Below are 19,952 nucleotides of genomic sequence, written 5' to 3'. Positions count from 1 at the left end.
TAGCTAGACAGTTGAAATTTTCACAGATGATGTATTTCTGTTGCCGCTATAACAACATTTTTTTAAATATAGAGTAACTGTCATGTAAATTGTTTGTATTTTTTTTAAAGTGTAGCACATTAATTGTGCCATTTTCAACCAAAAGGGTACTTATTGTCGGTTGTCAATAAGGCGCTATTTCCATATTGCTTCAATTCGAAATCAACCTTATCGACAAGCTGCAATGTGGTACCTTTTGGTTGAAAACGTCACAATTTATTTAGAATTATAACAATTAAATAATAAAGACTTACGGTTATATTGCTTCAATATAGGAATTTCCTCGCGGGCGCTCCGGCCGTGGAATGAGCTCCCCTGCCGTGTTTTTCCCGAGGGTCTACAGTTTGGGGTCCTTCAAAAAAGGAGTTTATAGGTTTTTAAAGGGTCGGCAACGCGCATGTGACACCTCTGGAGTTGCAGGCGTCCACAGGCTACGGTGACTGCTTACCATCAGCCGTATGCTTGTTTGCCACCGACGTGGTATAAAAAAACCGTACAAGTGCGAGTCGGACTCGCCCACCGAGGGTTCCGTACTTTTTAGTATTTGTTGTTATACCGGCAACAGAAATACATCATCTGTGAAAATTTCAACTGTCTAGCTATCACGGTTCATGAGATACAGCCTGGTGACAGACAGACGAACAGCGGAGTCTTAGTAATAGGGTCCCGTTTTAGGGTACGGAACCCTAAAAATTTAGCCCAATCAAAAGGTACTTGAAGGGACTGGCACTGGAAGCATCATTCGACGCGAGCTGTATAAATTAGTTCCTCCACCCATCACATATTACTCTAGTATCGAGAATGTTGCCATCTCTGTCCCCCACTAAAATAAAAGTTTTATTTATACTTTAAATTTGAAGTTACGCGTGAAACAATACAAAATAATACAAATGTATCTGAGCCAATTGTCTAGATTAGGATCATGCCTGACTAAAAGGCATTTGCAATGACAAAGTGTAAGAATGTCATTATAAACGTGAAAAGTATGTGAAAAGTCTATTATGACATTTCAGTTTCAGTTTATTTGCCAAAGTAACATGAGCATAACATGGTATGTCAAAAATATTAACCATAGAGTAACTTATAGACTTCCGGTTCGAGCGCCATCTTGATAGTTAGCATCGTGATTAATTACTTTGTTTTTTGCTCATTAATATAGTTTAAAGTGTAATATCGATAGCTTATTATACCGTAAACTAATGTGGTAGTGTGCAGTGAATGGAGAATTAATTTTGAAGCGCGTTTAACCACCATCTTGGAGTCAACGGCCGGTAGTCCACGTGCTTCTTGTAAAGTCTAGCTATCGATTTACAAGAGCTAACAAATCACCGTACACTGTCTTGTACAACCGTACAATTTTTGTCGTTTTTAAACCTCTTAATACCTTGATACTGGCGAAATAGTCCCACTGGGCTGAAGCCATAATTTTAAAAGAAGAAGAAGAAGAGTAACTTATACTAGAGCGGTACTGTCATAGTAAATTTTGTAACCCCAGTTAATTCACTGCCATCTGTCGACACACTTTAAAACTAAAAATGAAGATTTATAAAAATACGATAAAATGTATTTAAATATGGATAAATGTTTTTTTTTTATTTGCATTAATTATTTTTATGATTTTGACCCATGTTCTTTCACTGATATGCGTTAAAATTGTTAAATAACAAACGAAACCGTCAACGCCATCTATACGACAATAGGCCAAAGCTAGTAGCGCCCTCTGAACGAGAATCAAATTTTCTTGATTTTCGAGGCACGTTTTTTCCTTAGACTGTATCCATCTATTACGGAGTTATATCTATCTTTGTATAAACTAATTATTATTTGATGTATAGTAAATAATTAGTTTAATCGAATTTAAACTGTTGTGAGACATACTAACATTAAATAATTTCACGGAATTAAATAATTTTTAATTTTTTTATTTGCACCATTAGTGCTTGAAAAAGGAGACCTAGGCTCTCCGAGACATGTCGCGCGAGTGACTAAAATAAGTGAGTCTAAACCGTGTAATTATTTAAAATTAGTTTAATGAGACACTTTGCCACAAAAAAAATATGTTGATACTTTTGTGTCCACACTGGCGTCTCCCTAGCGTCAGCGTCTTCAACTCTATGTCAGGTGCTTGACGCAACGTTGGCGCAACTGCGCGGCGACGCCATTTGCCATAACGCTAACTAGACGCTGACGATCTGATGGTGTATAGAGACCGTGCGCGTTGGAGGGTCTGCCATCTTGTGGCCTAAATCGAAACCATAAACTTGTACATAACATCAAAGATAGATAGAACTCTGTAATAGATGGATACAGTCTAAGGATAAAACGTGCCTCGAAAATCAAGAAAATTTGATTCTCGATTAGATGTCGCTACTACCTTTGGCCTACTCTCGTATAGAGGGTGTTGACGGTTTTGTTTGTTAGGGGTCAAAATAATAAAAATAAGTAATGCAAATAAAAAAAAATTATCCATATTTAAATACATTTTATCGTATTTTTATAAATCTTAATTTTTAGTTTTAAAGTGTGTCGATAGATGGCAGTGAATTTACTGTGGTTACAAAATTTACTATGACAGTACCGCTCTATCTTATTATATCCTCTTTGATCACATGTACATTGACACTTCACGCCAAAGGAAGTGCTGCCATCTTGTGGGCTACTTTGGAACTATAAACTACACATTTACGCCTCGCGCCAAAAGTCTGACTTCTCCTGTGCTGCCCCCTACAGTTTATGCACGCTCTCTATAGGGGTATAGATACACAAAATCATCAAGGTTTTGGCTTTGGCTCAGAAATGTGTGTATGTGTGTCTGTAGGGCTGTAAAGTAAAAATCAGTTAACAAGAGGGGACGTATTAATACATGTATTCAGAATTATATATTATTAACACCAAATGAAAAGATAATTGAGTGATGTCGTCACTTACGTTAAATTTTGTTTAAATTTTAAGTGGACGCTAATACTCGGTCCCTACAGAGTTGTATGGAAAAATAAAATATTGCATTTTGTGTGATTGTATTTTATTTATGGAAAATCCCAACTAAGCTACATAATTACATTCTCGCAGAGATAATCATAAATATTGAAGAACGCAAACTATAATACCCAACTATTAAATTATGTTTTCTGACGCTTATTTCCCGGAGGGGTAGGCAGAGACCACGTATTTCCACTTGCTACGATCCTGACATGCCTTTCGCTTCCTTCACTTTCATAACATTCCTCGTACACGCTCGCCGGTTTAGGGTGCTCTTGTGGCCTTTCTTCAGGATTTCCCCGATCTGATCAGAGAAAGTCCGCCGAGGTCTGCCCCTTCCAACTCCCGTTTCTACCTCTCCCTTATACACTCTTTGTTAGCCTTCTTTCACTCATTCTTTCCACGTGTCCAAACCATCTCAACATCAACATAATAATATATGAAATGCCATTGGCAGGGTGGCCAATTACAACTTATGTAGAAATATCTAGAAATGTTTTTACAATAACTAATGGCGTAGTGGCCAATAATAATAGCAGTCACCTTAGGTAGTTTAGACAACAGCAAAGCAGCGTGTCCAACCAAGTTCTAGAAAAAAGTAACTGTTGACGCAGCAACCGTGTGTTTTTTAGAACTTGTAATATTACACGAACCATTTCGAGCTATTTTTGAACCTAATTTAAACTGTTGTGAGACATACTAACTAAATCATTTTACGGTTGTCGCGCGAGTGACTAAAACAAGTGAGTCTAAACCGTGTAATTATTTAAAATTAGTTTAATGAGACACTTTGCCACAAAAAAAATATGTTGATACTTTTGTGTCCACACTGGCGTCTCCCTAGCGTCAGCGTCTTCAACTCTATGTCAGGTGCTTGACGCAACGTTGGCGCAACTGCGCGGCGACGCTATTTGCCATAACGCTAACTAGACGCTGACGATCTGATGGTGTATAGAGACCGTGCGCGTTGGAGGGTCTGCCATCTTGTGGCCTAAATCGAAACCATAAACTTGTACATAACATCAAAGATAGATAGAACTCTGTAATAGATGGATACAGTCTAAGGATAAAACGTGCCTCGAAAATCAAGAAAATTTGATTCTCGATTAGATGTCGCTACTACCTTTGGCCTACTCTCGTATAGAGGGTGTTGACGGTTTTGTTTGTTAGGGGTCAAAATAATAAAAATAAGTAATGCAAATAAAAATTTTTTATCCATATTTAAATACATTTTATCGTATTTTTATAAATCTTAATTTTTAGTTTTAAAGTGTGTCGATAGATGGCAGTGAATTTACTGTGGTTACAAAATTTACTATGACAGTACCGCTCTATCTTATTATATCCTCTTTGATCACATGTACATTGACACTTCACGCCAAAGGAAGTGCTGCCATCTTGTGGGCTACTTTGGAACTATAAACTACACATTTACGCCTCGCGCCAAAAGTCTGACTTCTCCTGTGCTGCCCCCTACAGTTTATGCACGCTCTCTATAGGGGTATAGATACACAAAATCATCAAGGTTTTGGCTTTGGCTCAGAAATGTGTGTATGTGTGTCTGTAGGGCTGTAAAGTAAAAATCAGTTAACAAGAGGGGACGTATTAATACATGTATTCAGAATTATATATTATTAACACCAAATGAAAAGATAATTGAGTGATGTCGTCACTTACGTTAAATTTTGTTTAAATTTTAAGTGGACGCTAATACTCGGTCCCTACAGAGTTGTATGGAAAAATAAAATATTGCATTTTGTGTGATTGTATTTTATTTATGGAAAATCCCAACTAAGCTACATAATTACATTCTCACAGAGATAATCATAAATATTGAAGAACGCAAACTATAATACCCAACTATTAAATTATGTTTTCTGACGCTTATTTCCCGGAGGGGTAGGCAGAGACCACGTATTTCCACTTGCTACGATCCTGACATGCCTTTCGCTTCCTTCACTTTCATAACATTCCTCGTACACGCTCGCCGGTTTAGGGTGCTCTTGTGGCCTTTCTTCAGGATTTCCCCGATCTGATCAGAGAAAGTCCGCCGAGGTCTGCCCCTTCCAACTCCCGTTTCTACCTCTCCCTTATACACTCTTTGTTAGCCTTCTTTCACTCATTCTTTCCACGTGTCCAAACCATCTCAACATCAACATAATAATATATGAAATGCCATTGGCAGGGTGGCCAATTACAACTTATGTAGAAATATCTAGAAATGTTTTTACAATAACTAATGGCGTAGTGGCCAATAATAATAGCAGTCACCTTAGGTAGTTTAGACAACAGCAAAGCAGCGTGTCCAACCAAGTTCTAGAAAAAAGTAACTGTTGACGCAGCAACCGTGTGTTTTTTAGAACTTGTAATATTACACGAACCATTTCGAGCTATTTTTGAACCTAATTTAAACTGTTGTGAGACATACTAACTAAATCATTTTACGGTTGTCGCGCGAGTGACTAAAACAAGTGAGTCTAAACCGTAAAATGATTTAAAGTTATTTTTGAACCCTTCACAACTTGAAACCTATTTAACCTGCACACAAGAAATTTGGCACATTTATTCAAGCCCATTAGCTTGTCCAGAACACGAAATTTCATAAACGTAGCTCAAACAGTTATTGAATAATTCACGTTTAAAAATCGTCATTTTTGTGACTGTCTGACTGACTTATAGATCAAAAACCTAACCCACTTCCAGATGACCTAGAAACTTGATATTTCGTATCAAAGTAGACTATTAGGAGTATATAAAGGGAAAAACCTGAAAACTGAAAATTATTGTTAATACGATTGAAAAATATATATATTTTAATGATTATTTACTTATAAATCGAAAACAACCCACTTCCAGACGACCTAGAAACTTGTCCTTTTTGCAGGGTATTGGTTAAAAAAATCGGACAAGTGCGAATCAGACTCGCCCACCGAGGGTTCCGTACTTTTTTAGTATTTGTTGTTATAGCGTCAACATCATACATCATCTGAGAAAACTTCAATTGTCTAACTATCACGGTTTATGACACACAGACAGACAGGCAGACGGACAGTGGAGTCTTAGTAATAGGGTCCCGTTTTTACGGAACCCTAAAAAATGGAGTATGTACATCCCTATTTGCTTAACATCGAAATCAGATTAGCATTGTAACCGGGAAAAGTTAATACAGATAACAATTCAGGCGAAGCCGCGTGCAAAGCTAGTTAAAAATGAAACAACGACAAACATTTCGAACTGGAATATTTATTAAAATATTATTTACAAGGTATTCAAAGTTTCATAACTACACTTATGGCAAACTATCGACCTAGTATCTATGAGAGTAAGGTACATTATTGCTTGGCCGAGGCGAGGACAATAAGTAGAAAAATGGGGCATTTCCTATGAAAAGGGACCTTATTGTCGATGGCGCTTACGCCGCACAGCACCGCGCGGCATTGTATTTATATCATCGTTAATAATGGCGTAAACGCCATCGACAATAAGGTCCCTTTTTATAGAAAATACCACATATGCACATTCTCATCTCGCCCCCGCACGTACCTTGATCATGTGGCTTTCCAACAGAGAAGGGTCCGTATGTTTCATGTGCAAGGACCTGATAAAAAGGACACATTACACATGAAACATACGAACCCTTCTGCGGAAAGCCACATTAAAACTTATATAATACATACAATCAGAAACGCATCTACAGTTATTTACAAAGCATTTATTATTAAAATACCTAAATATTTATTTTAATAAACTATATTTGGAATAAATTATTTTATTTAAACATCATATACAGAGTGCATACTATATACATTGGTGAAGTGAACATAATTAATTGTATACCTACATATATTCAAAAACAAATTAAAGCTATAATTTACTAATTCGATAGAAAAAATACGTAGGAAAGACCGGAGTTAATCCATTCAATTATGTAAAAAAAATATTCTAATAAATTTATTACTATTTGTGACGTTCTACGACGAAAGGTACCTTATTATGGCGATCGGCGCTTACGCCATTATTGACAAAAGGGTACTAATGCGGTACTACGCGACCGCGATAAGGCACCTTTCGTCGTGGAACGTCACATTTGATGTTACACATTGAATAAATTACATTCCTTAAGTTTTCACTGTAGCTTGGTGTATGTGTCAGTCGTAATCTCAGTACTATTTATACTAATATATTTAAAATGTAGAGGCTTTATGTACAGTCGCCATCAGATATATCGGAGCGGCCGAGGTGCTCAAAAATATCTGAACACGCACCTAGCGCCTTGACAATAGAGGCGTGTTCAGATATTTGTGAGAGCCTCGGCCGCTTCGATATATCTGATGGCGACTGTACGAGGAGCTTTGGATTTGGGTGGAGGTGGCGATTGGGAGAGCGAAATAAAGCATGGCCACCTACGCTGCTGGTCACCTAGTGGCCACGTCTAACTTTTTTTTGTTGTTTTGTTATATTTTATTTAGTAGTTAACATAGTTTTTAAGATTTTATACTAACACCCACCGTTATGGATCAATGCAGATCTGAAATAAACGTTTTTTTTTTTTTCATTTAGTTATATTTTTATTTAAAACTACGTGTTGGATTTTAATGAAACTTTACACATACAATGACATGAGGTATATCTAGGTCTGTAATTAGTTTATATAGCTCCAGCTTATAAAACGAAATAGAGCAAAAACAAGTTTTGTATGAAAAACTTAAATTCGCTGTATTCTTAACTATGGTATCTGAAGCTACATAAACTAATTACGGACATAGATATACCTTATCCTATTGTAAGTACAAAGTTTCAGAGCAATCTAGCTAGTCGTTATAAAATGAGAGCGTAACTACGTTTGAATGGAGAACCGAGCTTGCTGCGGACTCTTAAGTTCGACTCTCCCGTAGATCAACTTTACCCAGTCTCCCCTACTGACATGTCAAGCGACACAGGCACTAAGCTATAGTAAAACGTTAGGTACAATATTAATTCATTTCCACCTTATTATGCTATCAAAAAACTTGGATAATGTCCGATGGCAAAATGCAACTTATGAAGACCGGAGAAACGCCCATTGTAAATTGTAGTAAAACTGATATCGATTTTAAATTTTGACTAGATTTTCACAACTTTCATGGTTATTTTTTTTTCAATAACCCTTTATCATATTTTACGTGATGAATATATAAACCGCAAAAATGTGGTATTTTCTATAAAAAGGGACCTTATTGTCGATGGCGCTTACGCCATTATTAATGATGCTCCGATATAAATACAATGCCGCGCGACGCTGTGCGGCGTAAGCGCCATCGACAATTCGGTCCCTTTTCATAGAAAATGTCCCAAATTATAATCCACAGATATGTAATTGTTAAGTATTTGTCAATTTGTGAATTATTTTACAATTATACATGTCTTTCTGGCAAATGTGTAATATTTATTAAAACATTATTAAATTGGCAAAATTTCACAAATCCGTCTCATTTGACAAATTTGTCGAATTGTAATGTTTATAAAATAAGCCCCAGAAGCAATAGTATTGTTATAATTAACAACAAGCGTCACTCTTGCCTCTCCACAACACAATTTTCGTAAAAACTCTAATTGATATCAAATTGTTCGCAATGTAGGAATCAAATTCACATGGAATGCAAAATATAGGAAATATCTTTTTTACAAAGTTTAGGAATTTGGAGTCGAATAGTATTCAAAGTTAACGTGGATTCCCATTCGAGCGGCCGTCTCAAATGGGACATTTTCTATGAAAAGGGACCTTATGATGGCGCTTACGCCGCACAGCGTCGCGCGGCATTGTATTTATATCGGAGCATCGTTTATAATGGCGTAAGCGCCATCGACAATAAGGTCCCTTTTTATAGAAAATACCACAAATACCTCAAGACTACTGGGGTAATTCCATCATCAGGGGCCCGTTTATCAAAAGCTTGTAGCTTATTATTACAAGCTACAAGCTTTTGATAAACAGGGCCCAGATCAGCACGATGGTACAGTCAAAGGCATAAATATATATACATTCCCAAATTTTCAAAAATATGTGTACGCTTTTATACCTTAGACAATAAAGTCGTGTTCACATATTTTTGACCATTGTATTGCATTGTCACCCAACTTATAGTTTGAATCTCCTCAAATGATTTTTACGCCAGACCCTAATATGTTAAACAAAAGCCATTGTTTCTTTTCTGGCGCGTGGCCATTGTGCCTGAGCGCGTGCCACGCGATGACACACAATGGCTACACGCAGAAAAGAAACAATGGCTTTTGTTTAACAGATTAGTCTGGCGTAAGAATAATTTGAGAAGATTCAAACTATACATATGTATAGGTATGTACAGTTTTAGCTACAGCTCAATCGAATAATGGGAAGTGGGTTTATTTTAGCTTGCATGATTTGACACGAACATACATACATATAGGGAACGTGCGTAAACTGTAGGTGGCAGCACGGGTGCCTGCTGTAACTTCTGTTTATTGACGCGAAGTATAAATGTGTATTCAAGCAAAAGGTACCACTTTGTCGCTTGCCATCTCTGTCTCTCTACGAATAGCTCTGACAGGCTATTCGTATAAAGATACTCACAAATAGAATAAAAAAAAACAAATTAAAAAAAAATTGCAAATTGTGGTAGCAAATTTCGTCCTTATGGTAAGCGACAATGTGCTACCTTTTACTTGAAAACGTCACAAATGTTAAATTTAAGCTTCCAATCAAAGAGAATTAAGAAGACATAGTGCTCGCTCCATACATCAGTTTTGTTACCAAAACGACTATTATTATCGTAGTCGACATCTAGCGTCAATTAGCGGAACTATCAGTACTGCTACTCGACAATAGATGTCGCGACGAACGGAAAGCCTAATTCTCAACGTTTATCAGCTAATATTATAACCGGATTAACCGGAACTGTTTTCAACTCCTTCTGCTTATATTAGTTTTAAATTGTTGAGCAATAGACTTCGTCAGTCGCGACACATGTGACATCTAGTGTCGAGTAGCAGTACTGTTAGTTCCGCTAAGTAGATGTCGACTACGATAATAATAGTCGTTTTGGTAACAAAACTGATGTATGGAGTACACTCTGTCTATTTAATTCTCTTTGTTCCAATGTAGCCCACAAGATGGCAGAATTTAAACAAGAAAACGTTCATGAACGGTAGAGGGCAACACTTGCTTTGGCGTGAAGTGTCAATGTTTAGTTTATGTTTCCTATTCAGGCCACAAGATGGCAGACCCTTCAACTCGCACGGTCCCTATCATCATCTTCCTCGCGTTATCCCGGCATTTTGCCATGGCTCATGGGAGCCTGGGGTCCGCTTGGCAACTTTCCAAGAATTGGCGTAGGCGCTAGTTTTAGCACGCTCCCTATACAGGGTGTCCCTAGCCATTGGACACAGCCGAAATATACATACGCATTAGGGTGTTTAGAACCAGTATACTTCATAACCGCTACACCGGTTGTTATGATACTTTATCATAACAACCGGTGTAGCGGTTATGAAGAAATTAACAAATTACGATTTTTTACTTTAAAGCAGCCTGTATGTGTTAGTACTTTAGTAGCTCCTGAGGTAATAAATAGTATTAAACCTTCTTCGACCTTTTTAATTTTTTTTTTTATTTAAACTTTATTGCACAGTAAGAATATACAGTGACAAAAGGCGGACTTAATGCTACACGGCATTCTCTACCAGTCAACCTTTAGTCACTAATAAGAGTAATAAGATTCTGACTTTTGTCAAATGTCATCTTTGCCGCTCATTTTCGAACAAATTGTCAAAAACACTGCCAGTGATTAATACAGTATGTTTCTTTTTGTTGTCGATCATTGAAAATAACTTTTGTTCAAAAAATTATTTTTTTGTCTTTTGTTCTAATTAAAAAAATATTAACTTTAGAGCATTCCTGAGAAGTAACCCTACATGGGATTTCAGGATTTGTCCAATGGCTAAGGTCACCCTGTATATATTGCAAGTTAAATAAAAGCTTTCACTTTCAGACCGTGAGACTCGTGATGAGCTGCTGGCACAGCTTCCCGTACTCCCTCTGATCCCCTGAGATCCTCCTCATCTTCAGCCCCTTCTTCTCCATCGCTTTGTTCTCGCACAGCACCAGCTCTATCTGAATACCGCCAGAGTACTCCAGGTTTAAACCCGTCAGAGTATCATCGTGGCTCTCCTGAGTTTCCACGAATATGTTCTGCGGCGGTACTCTGGAGTTTATCGTGTCCTTTAGTAACTCCACTATACTTTGTGAATCTAACTTCGAACATACCGTTGACAACATTACTTCATAAGATTCCTGTATACATGAGACTTTTTGGGGACTTAATAATATAGGTATCTTTACATCCGGCCGGCATATGTCCGTTAACCTTAAGTCCATAGTTGATTTCTGTAGTTTTTCTATCTCCTCGCCTTCGTCGCATTTCTCTAACCTATCCCTAGGGAAAAATTCCTCCTGTACATCGCCTAAAACACCCTGATTGGAAAACGACGATCTGGGAGTTTCACCTTTTTCCGAAAAGCTGCCTCGTCCCAAGTCGCTCCTTTCTGAAAAGGACGATCGTCCGAATTCGCCGCGCTCCGAGAAGCTACCCCTATCCGAGAACGAGAAAGATTCTCTATGTTCCGAGAAGCTTCCGCGATTCTCGCTAAAACCCGAGCTAATAGATACTATATTTGAGTAAATTGACTGTATATTTTGCTCGCAATTTGGCGACACGTTAGCGGAATCGTTGCTTAAAGAATCATCGCTGAAACCTAAGCTTTTTTCACTGTTTCTTCTGCTTTTATCTTCATCTTTCGGGCTCTGCATTTCCGTATCCTTTTCTTCGACAGCCTCCGTTTCTTGGCTGACTTTTCTGCCAATTCCCTTGGTTATGGAAGGTTCTAGATCGGAGGGTTCAGATATGACGAACTGTGGGAGGGGGTATTTGGTGTTCTCCAAGCTGTCCATGCTGTCCTCTGATGATGAGGCCACGAGGGTGATCTCGGAGCCGAGACAGTCGGTCAGACTGATCTGAGGATGCGTGGAGACGTAGTGCTGGAACTGTTGCTGGAGATTGCGGTTCATCTCCTGATAGATAGATAAAATCTTTATTAACTTAGGGCCACTAACCCGGGGTTAAGCCGTTAACCCAGTGTCAAATGGTAACTCCAGGTTTAACCGGTTAACCCCGGGGTTAGTGGAACTTAGTAACACAAACAATTGAGAAGACACAAAAGAAAAAGTAACATGCAAAATAACACTGACGTCTCGCGTCTAGTCTATTTTGGTTGGGCGTTTAAAAAAAATTAAAGGTGTATGTTTTTACCTGATTTTTACTGTATTTAGATATTACATTTCTAAATTAATGTGCTGCTAAACATACAAAAAATGTCGAAGTACAAACATTTTACGTGAAAGCCATAGAGAAATATAAGTAAGAAAAGAGTGGTAACTTTATACATCAGTTTAGCTAGTTGACAATAGATGTCGCGACGAACGAAAACTCTAATGCTCATGCTGGAAAGCTAATATTATAACCGGATCAACCGGAAGTCTATTTTCAACTTCTCCTGCTTATAATATTAGTTGTGAAATGTTTTAGTAGCACATTTTTCGTCAGTAGCGACCTTAGCGACCCTACTGGTACTGATAGTTCCACTACTTGACGTTAGATGTCATTGTCAACTACGAAATAACTCGCGTTTTGATAAAGGTTGAAGGTTGCCCGGTAGAGAATGCCTCATAGCATTAAGTCCGCCTTTCGTACGATTGTATTTCCTTTTGTGCAATAAAGATTAAATAAATAAAACTGATGTATAGAGTTACCACTCCTTTACTTATATAAATAAATAATATGTGCCATTCTCAATCAAAAGGGTACTTATTGTCGGTTGTCAATAAGGCGCTATTTCCATATAGCTTTAATTAGAAATCAACCTTGTCGACAAGCGACAATGTGGTACCTTTTGGTTGAAAACGTCACATATACATACATATTAGATATTTTTAATTTAGTCGAGGGTTATGTGTTGTGATGTAGACATACATAAAGACATACCTGTGTGAAGCTGAGCTGGGAGCATCCGTTGTTGATCTCCTCCTGAATCATGTCAAGCGGAGAGCCGGGGTTTGAGATCGGGCTATTGTTCAGGGACCTGACAAACAATATACATTTTATTATTATTTACAACGACGGGACTTAATCGCGTAAAATTGTTTTAAATTTACCTCCGACGTTTCGAGGACGGCGTTGTCCCCGTGGTCTCGGAGAAGACTGGCTAAAGTTGACATCAACATCTTCTATCATCAATCATCTTGTAAATAATAATGAGTAAGAATCGTGAAAGTTTAAATCAGTGTAATATACATTTTACGTTTTCAATCAAAAGGTACCACATTGTCGCTTGTCGATAAGGTTGATTTCTAATTAAAGCTATATGAGGCATTTTCTATGAAAAAGGGACCTTATTGTCGATGGCGCTTACGCCGCACAGCGTCGCGCGGCATTGTATTTATATCGGAGAATCGTTGATAATGGCGTAAGCGCCCTCAACAATAAGGTCCCTTTTTATAGAAAATACCACATATGGAAATAGCGCCTTACTGACAAGCGACAATAAGTGCCCTTTTGGTTGAAAATGGCACATTTTTTCTACTCGACTGTAAAACTGTAATTGGATACTCATGTATGAGCTGCCAACTAAACTATAATATTTATTTCGAAACGGTTTAGTCGACTATAATGAAATTGACAAAGCTCGCCGCGGTCAAGAGGACGTAATAGAACGATAGCTCAAATTATTTATTTATTTAAGGTTGTATAGTAGAAACAATTGCTTCATAAGTCAGAAACGCGCATGTGACACCCTTAATATATACACATACATAGACTACGCAGACAGCTTAGCGTTGCTTGTTAGTCTCCATAGGCTACGGTGGCCAAATTCGAAAAAAAACTGTTTAAAAATTGAATTTAGCGCGGAGCAGGTACCAGGGCCTCATGAGTTACGAGGAGGTGTCGTTGACCAACCCGCCGGGGCGCGTACAGTCGAAGGCAAAAATATCTATCCAGACAAACTGCTCAAAAATATGTGAACACGACTTTATTGTCTAAGGTGTAAGAGTGTACACATATTTTTTGAAACTTTGGGAATGTATATATAGGTATATTCATGCTCTTGACTGTACGAGTATGAAGGTATCGCGGCAGCTCGCGTATCTTTGCTGTATATTTTTGGTTTGTTTACCTATGTCGAAGTGACAAGGAAAACTCACTAATAACTGAAAAATAATTAAACAAAAATCAACCTTATTCAGATAATAATACGGTCCACTATGGCTATGAACTTGTGGTGGTACTTAGTGACCTTTGCTTGTCACCCGACGATATGATTATACTAGTCAAAAGTATTATATTTGTTGATTCGTAGAAAAAGTATTGTATACAATAATTATATAATCAAGCTTTTCAATCTCGTACCCAATAAGGCCACTCAGCATCAGAAAATATATTTTTGGTACACTCATATGAGGCATTTTCTATGAAAAGGGACCTTATTGTCGATGGCGCTTACGCCGCAGTGTCGCGCGGCATTGTATTTATATCGGAGCATCGTTTATAATGGCGTTAGCGCCATCGACAATAAGGTCCCTTTTTATAGAAAATACCACATACAGACGACTGTGCTTTCTGTACCTGTGCACGTGGTGCAGCGGGTGCAGGCTGGGGTGCATGTGGCCGGTGTCCATGTCGGAGTTTTGTCGCAGGTCCAGAGGCGTCGCATTCGCTTGAGGGGTCCCTGCGAACATGGGGATGATGAGATGTTCATTTTATTTTCACTTCTCATGCTCTGCTGAAAGTGGGTCGTTGTTGTTCTAAAAAAGTGTGTTGTTAAAAAATCATAACTTGTGTGTTAACCCTAGTGGTGAAGTCGGTATGTGTGTTTGTGTGTGTGTGTGTGTGTGTGTGTGTGTGTGTGTGTGTGTGTGTGTGTGTGTGTGTGTGTGTGTGTGTACCTCTAGTGATGAAACCGGTGTCTGAATGTGTGAGTGTTACCTCTAGTGATGGAGCCGGTGTGTGAGTGTTTGCGCGCGTATGTGTGTGTGTGTGTGTGTGTTACCTCTCGTAACGGAGCCGGGCGTGTGTGTGTATGTGTATGTTACCTCTAGTAATGGAGCCGGGCGTGTATGTTACTTCTAGTGATGGAGCTGGTGTGTGAATGTGAGTGTGTGCGTGTGTATATGTTACCTCTAGTGATGGAGCCGGTGTGTGTGTGTTACCTCTAGTGATGGAGCCGGTCTGTGTGTGTGTTACCTCTAGTGATGGAGCTAGTGTGTAAGTGTGTGTGTGTGTGTTTGCGTGTGTGTGTTACCTCTAGTGATGGTGCCGGTGTGTAAGTGTGTGTGTGTGTGTGTGTGTGTGTGTGTGTGTGTGTTACCTCTAGTGATGGAGCCGGCGTGTGAGTGTGTGTGTTACCTCTAGTGATGGAGCCGGTGTGTCAGTGTGTATGTGTGTGTGTGTGTGTGTTACCTCTAGTGATGGAGCCGGTGTGTGAGTGTGTGTGTTACCTCTAGTGATGGAGCCGGTGTGTGAGTGTGTATGTGTGTGTGTGTGTGTGTGTGTTACCTCTAGTGATGGAGCCGGTGTGTCAGTGTGTATGTGTGTGTGTGTGTGTGTTACCTCTAGTGATGGAGCCGGTGTGTGAGTGTGTGTGTTACCTCTAGTGATGGAGCCGGTGTGTGAGTGTGTATGTGTGTGTGTGTGTGTGTGTTACCTCTAGTGATGGAGCCGGTGTGCAGGTAGCTGAGCCCCTCGGTGATCTGCCGCAGCGGGGAGCCGGGCGGCGCGGGCGGCGTCGCGTACTCCCCGCCGAACTTCAACCCCAATTTTAACGCTAAGTCCTGCAATGGTCATTTCAATACTTAATATTTTTGCTTTCAAGGAAGAAACGACGGTATAAATGACAAAAATGTTGGTTGATTTGGAACCATTTAAAGATTAATAGTACTATTAATAAACGACAACCACATATTAATAAGTTTACAAACTAAATCGACGCGCTCGGACTAAAAATTGCGACTCATTTATCCTTTTAACTACGAATCCGTATTCAGTACTGAAAAGTTATGTCACCTGTGACAAATCAAACATAATTTATTATCAGGCAAATAGTCTTTAGGTAAGTAAGTATATACATTACATTTATACAGCAATTATAATCTCAAACTCAACAGTTTTAAACTCACTTCACGCTCAACCGACTATGTGAGTTCGCAATCTTTCATATAGTCACATTACCTCACCTGTGTGACTTCACAATTATCTTTGCGAGATCACATCTCTTGTGTGGGGTCATATCACCTATGTGAGGTCACAGCCATGTGTGAAGTCACAATAGTCTATAAGAGGTGACATATCTCCTGTGTGAAGTCACCTGTGTGAGATCACATCACCTATGTGAGATCACAATCATGTATGAAGTCACAATCATCTTATAGATATCATCAATGACATATCTCCTGCGCGAAGTCACCTGTGTGAGGTCACAATCATGTATAAAGTCACAATCGCCTATTACAGAAGACATATCTCCTGTGTGTAGTCACCTGTGTGAGATCACATCACCTATGTGAGATCACAATCATGTATGAAGTCACAATCATCTTATAGATATCATCAATGACATATCTCCTGTGCGAAGTCACCTGTGTGAGGTCACAATCATGTATAAAGTCACAATCGCCTATTACAGAAGACATATCTCCTGTGTGTAGTCACCTGTGTGAGATCACATCACCTATGTGAGATCACAATCATGTATGAAGTCACAATCATCTTATAGATATCATCAATGACATATCTCCTGTGTGTAGTAACCTGTGTGAAGTCACCTGTGTGAGGTCACAATCATGTGTAAAGTCACAATCGTATATAAGAGGTGACATATCTCCTGTGCGTAGTCACATGTGTGAGGTATCATCAACTATGTGAGGTCACAATCATGTGTGAGGTCACAGTCATTTGTGTGAGGTCACGCACCTGAGTGAGCATCATGTGCGGTAGTTCAGGTTCAGGAAGCGAGGACAGCTCTAACGCGGGCGGGGAGGCGCCGTGGATGGGCGAGTCTGAAATAAATACGTACAATTCATTATTTATTTTACAATAGAAAAAGTCATATGTTTTACAAGGGGGCAAAGCTGTTCACCGCTCGTGCTAATCATGATACCCGAGCAAGGGAGAGATTCTGAAATCATAGAGTAACTTATACTAGAGCGGTACTGTCATAGTAAATTTTGTAACCCCAGTAAATTCACTGCCATCTGCCGACACACTTTAAAACTAAAAATGAAGATTTATAAAAATACGATCACAACCCTGGGGCCGGGGTGAGAAGGTAGATGAGACGGGTAGGTGAGAATTTCAATCTACTTATTTATAAATTAACCTGGACATTTAAAATTTAATCTTTAGCATCATTATTTTATTATTTTACTAATTTTCTAAACGAACTTGACATTTAACGTTGCATAAACGTCGATAAAATATAAAATTATAAATATAGATTCTATTGCTATTTCTATGAGATGCATGTAATTACCTACATTTAAGAAAAATTGAGTGCCCTAACAGGGTGTCATGTATAGTTAACGCTATATCTACTGAGCTCGTTCACTTACCTGTACTAACAATGGCATTCTGTTAAACAAAAGCCATTATTTCTTTTATGTGAGCGCGTGGCCTTTGTGCCTGAGCACGTGGCCATTATAAAATAAAAATAAAAATCATTTAATCCAGATAACATTGATCCATAATTAAAACATACAAAACATTTGCAATAAAAAAAATAAATAAATAAGATTAAGTATAAAAGTTAGATCCATTAAAATTAAATTGACTAAGCATTTGATAATTGAATGATAAAATATAAAAGATCTTGACAATTAATTGATGGGTAATAATAAAATTAATTGATTATTAAAAAGAAAAAAAATTTTAAACTATAAAATTGAAATTAAGATATATTATGCACAGTCAAATTTAGTTAAAATGTCAAAACTTAAAACTAAAAAAAAAAAAAATATGTGTGAGCCTCAGGCACAAAGGCCACGCGCTCACACAAAAGAAATAATGGCTTTTGTTTAACAGAATGCTATTGTTAGTACAGGTAAGTGAACGAGCTCAGTAGAGATAGCGGTAACTATACCTACCATCCTCAAACTGTAACATCTAATGTATTATGAACATGACTGCAATACAATAAAGACTAAGACTAAGAGAGATAGCGGTACTGACTCGGCATGGAGGCGGCGGGCGTGTGCAGGCGCACGTCGTGCGGCGGCGACGCGCCCGCGCACGCGGTCACACCCGCCCCTGCTCCGCGTCGCTCTAACCCGCGCTGGAAAAAACATTAAGATAAGATAAGATAATATGGGAAAATGGTGGGAAAATGCCGATGACAGGGTCGAGTGGAGAAAACGAGGGGAGGCCTTTGCCCAGCAGTGGGACACCAAAATAGGCTAATAAAAAAATAAAATAAAAATATTGGTTTTATACAATGGTAAATATACAGTACATTCATAGATTCAACTCAAAATAGGTACAGGTCAAGTTAAAAACTTTAATACCGAACGAATTTGTATTTTCTGTCGCTCATGGAAATTTGATAACAATAATTAAACTAAATAAACGTTTTCTTGTATGTTAGGTATGCACTTTTTATAGGTCAATGTATCAGTGGTTAAATGCTTACCAGACAAAATGTTTATTTATAATAACAATAAACAAAGTGACTATGACTAATCTTCTACTGTCTAGAACGTTAATTGGTGACATAAATAAATAATTAATTTGTACATTGGGAATGTTACTAATTAAGGTTTATTATATTACTAGCTTTTGCCCGCGACTTCGTCTGCGTTAAGTTAGTAATTTGGGTAGCTTTTTTTATCCAATCTGCTTTTTATCGATTTCCCCTACAAGATTCTACTCCCCTTTACACCCCCTTTAATAATGATTTCTGGGATAAAAACTACCCTATGTCCTTTCCCGGGACTGAAACTACCTCTATACCAAATTTAAACTAAATCGGTTCAGCGGTTTAAGCGTGAAGAGGTAACAGACAGACAGACACACTTTCGCATTTATAATATTATAATATGGATTATCTAAAAACTTAAACTAATAAACGAGATCCACCTTAGCCTACTAAGACTAAACTATTTTTTTTTGACTCCGCGCACTATATACATACATTCACTGTCTAAGTGTTCCGGGGGGCGAGTAGCGCTCGCCGTGCTCGCGCGCTACAGACGGGACATACACTGTTCTTACCTGAAGTTGCTGGTACTCTAGCCTCGTCGATGCGACGTCGCACGCGGCTCGAGGCAGCGAGTAGCGCTCATTAGCGCTCCGCGTGCTCGCGCAGCTGGCACTACAAACAGACAGGACTGTTCTTACCTGTAGTTGCTGGTACTCTAGCCGCGCCGAGGCGAGGTCGTGCGCGGCCCGAGGCGGGGAGCACTCGGCGCGCCGCACCGGCGAGTAGCGCTCCGCGTGCTCGCGCGCTACAGACAGACAGACATACATTGTTCAATGTGCTAAATACTTATAGCAGATACATCTAGAGTCGGACCAAACTCTGCACAGACGTAGCAATGACAAAATGTGTAAGTCTGAGCATAAACGTATTTTTTTTATTAAAATAAGACGACTATTATGCACTTACATTGAGTAAATTGTCAATAACTGGCCACTGTCTAATAACTGGCCACCTTAAACTAAGAATGAAATCTATTCACCTATAAACAAAATTAATTTTATTATGAAGTGTCAATAACTGGCCACCCTTTAATAACTAGCCACCTTACTACTGAACGGAATCCTGTTTATAGGTGATTAAGGTTTTTGACCCTATGTGTGAAGTGTTAAAATCTGATT

At 38.6% G+C, this 19,952-nt stretch overlaps 1 protein-coding gene across 1 annotated transcript in view; it reads right to left on the bottom strand.

Annotated features, from left to right (window-relative positions):
- Positions 1-6,245: 6,245 nt before the first annotated feature.
- The window catches only part of LOC134753597 (serine/threonine-protein kinase par-1), a 50,899-nt gene continuing 37,192 nt past the window's right edge, over positions 6,246-19,952 (bottom strand). The window contains exons 20-26 of the mRNA XM_063689520.1: positions 19,473-19,579; positions 18,309-18,411; positions 17,055-17,140; positions 15,790-15,916; positions 14,712-14,814; positions 13,074-13,170; positions 6,246-12,103 (exon numbers count right to left, since the gene is read on the bottom strand). Of these exons, the coding sequence (XP_063545590.1) occupies positions 11,021-12,103; positions 13,074-13,170; positions 14,712-14,814; positions 15,790-15,916; positions 17,055-17,140; positions 18,309-18,411; positions 19,473-19,579 (1,706 nt within the window). The 3' untranslated portion in view covers positions 6,246-11,020. The remainder of the gene's footprint in view (positions 12,104-13,073; positions 13,171-14,711; positions 14,815-15,789; positions 15,917-17,054; positions 17,141-18,308; positions 18,412-19,472; positions 19,580-19,952) is intronic.

Source organism: Cydia strobilella, chromosome 27 (genome assembly GCF_947568885.1).
Source record: "Cydia strobilella chromosome 27, ilCydStro3.1, whole genome shotgun sequence".
NCBI lineage: Eukaryota > Metazoa > Arthropoda > Insecta > Lepidoptera > Tortricidae > Cydia > Cydia strobilella.
Note: the sequence above shows the minus strand (reverse complement) of the source record. Positions and strands in the feature narration are given on the sequence as shown.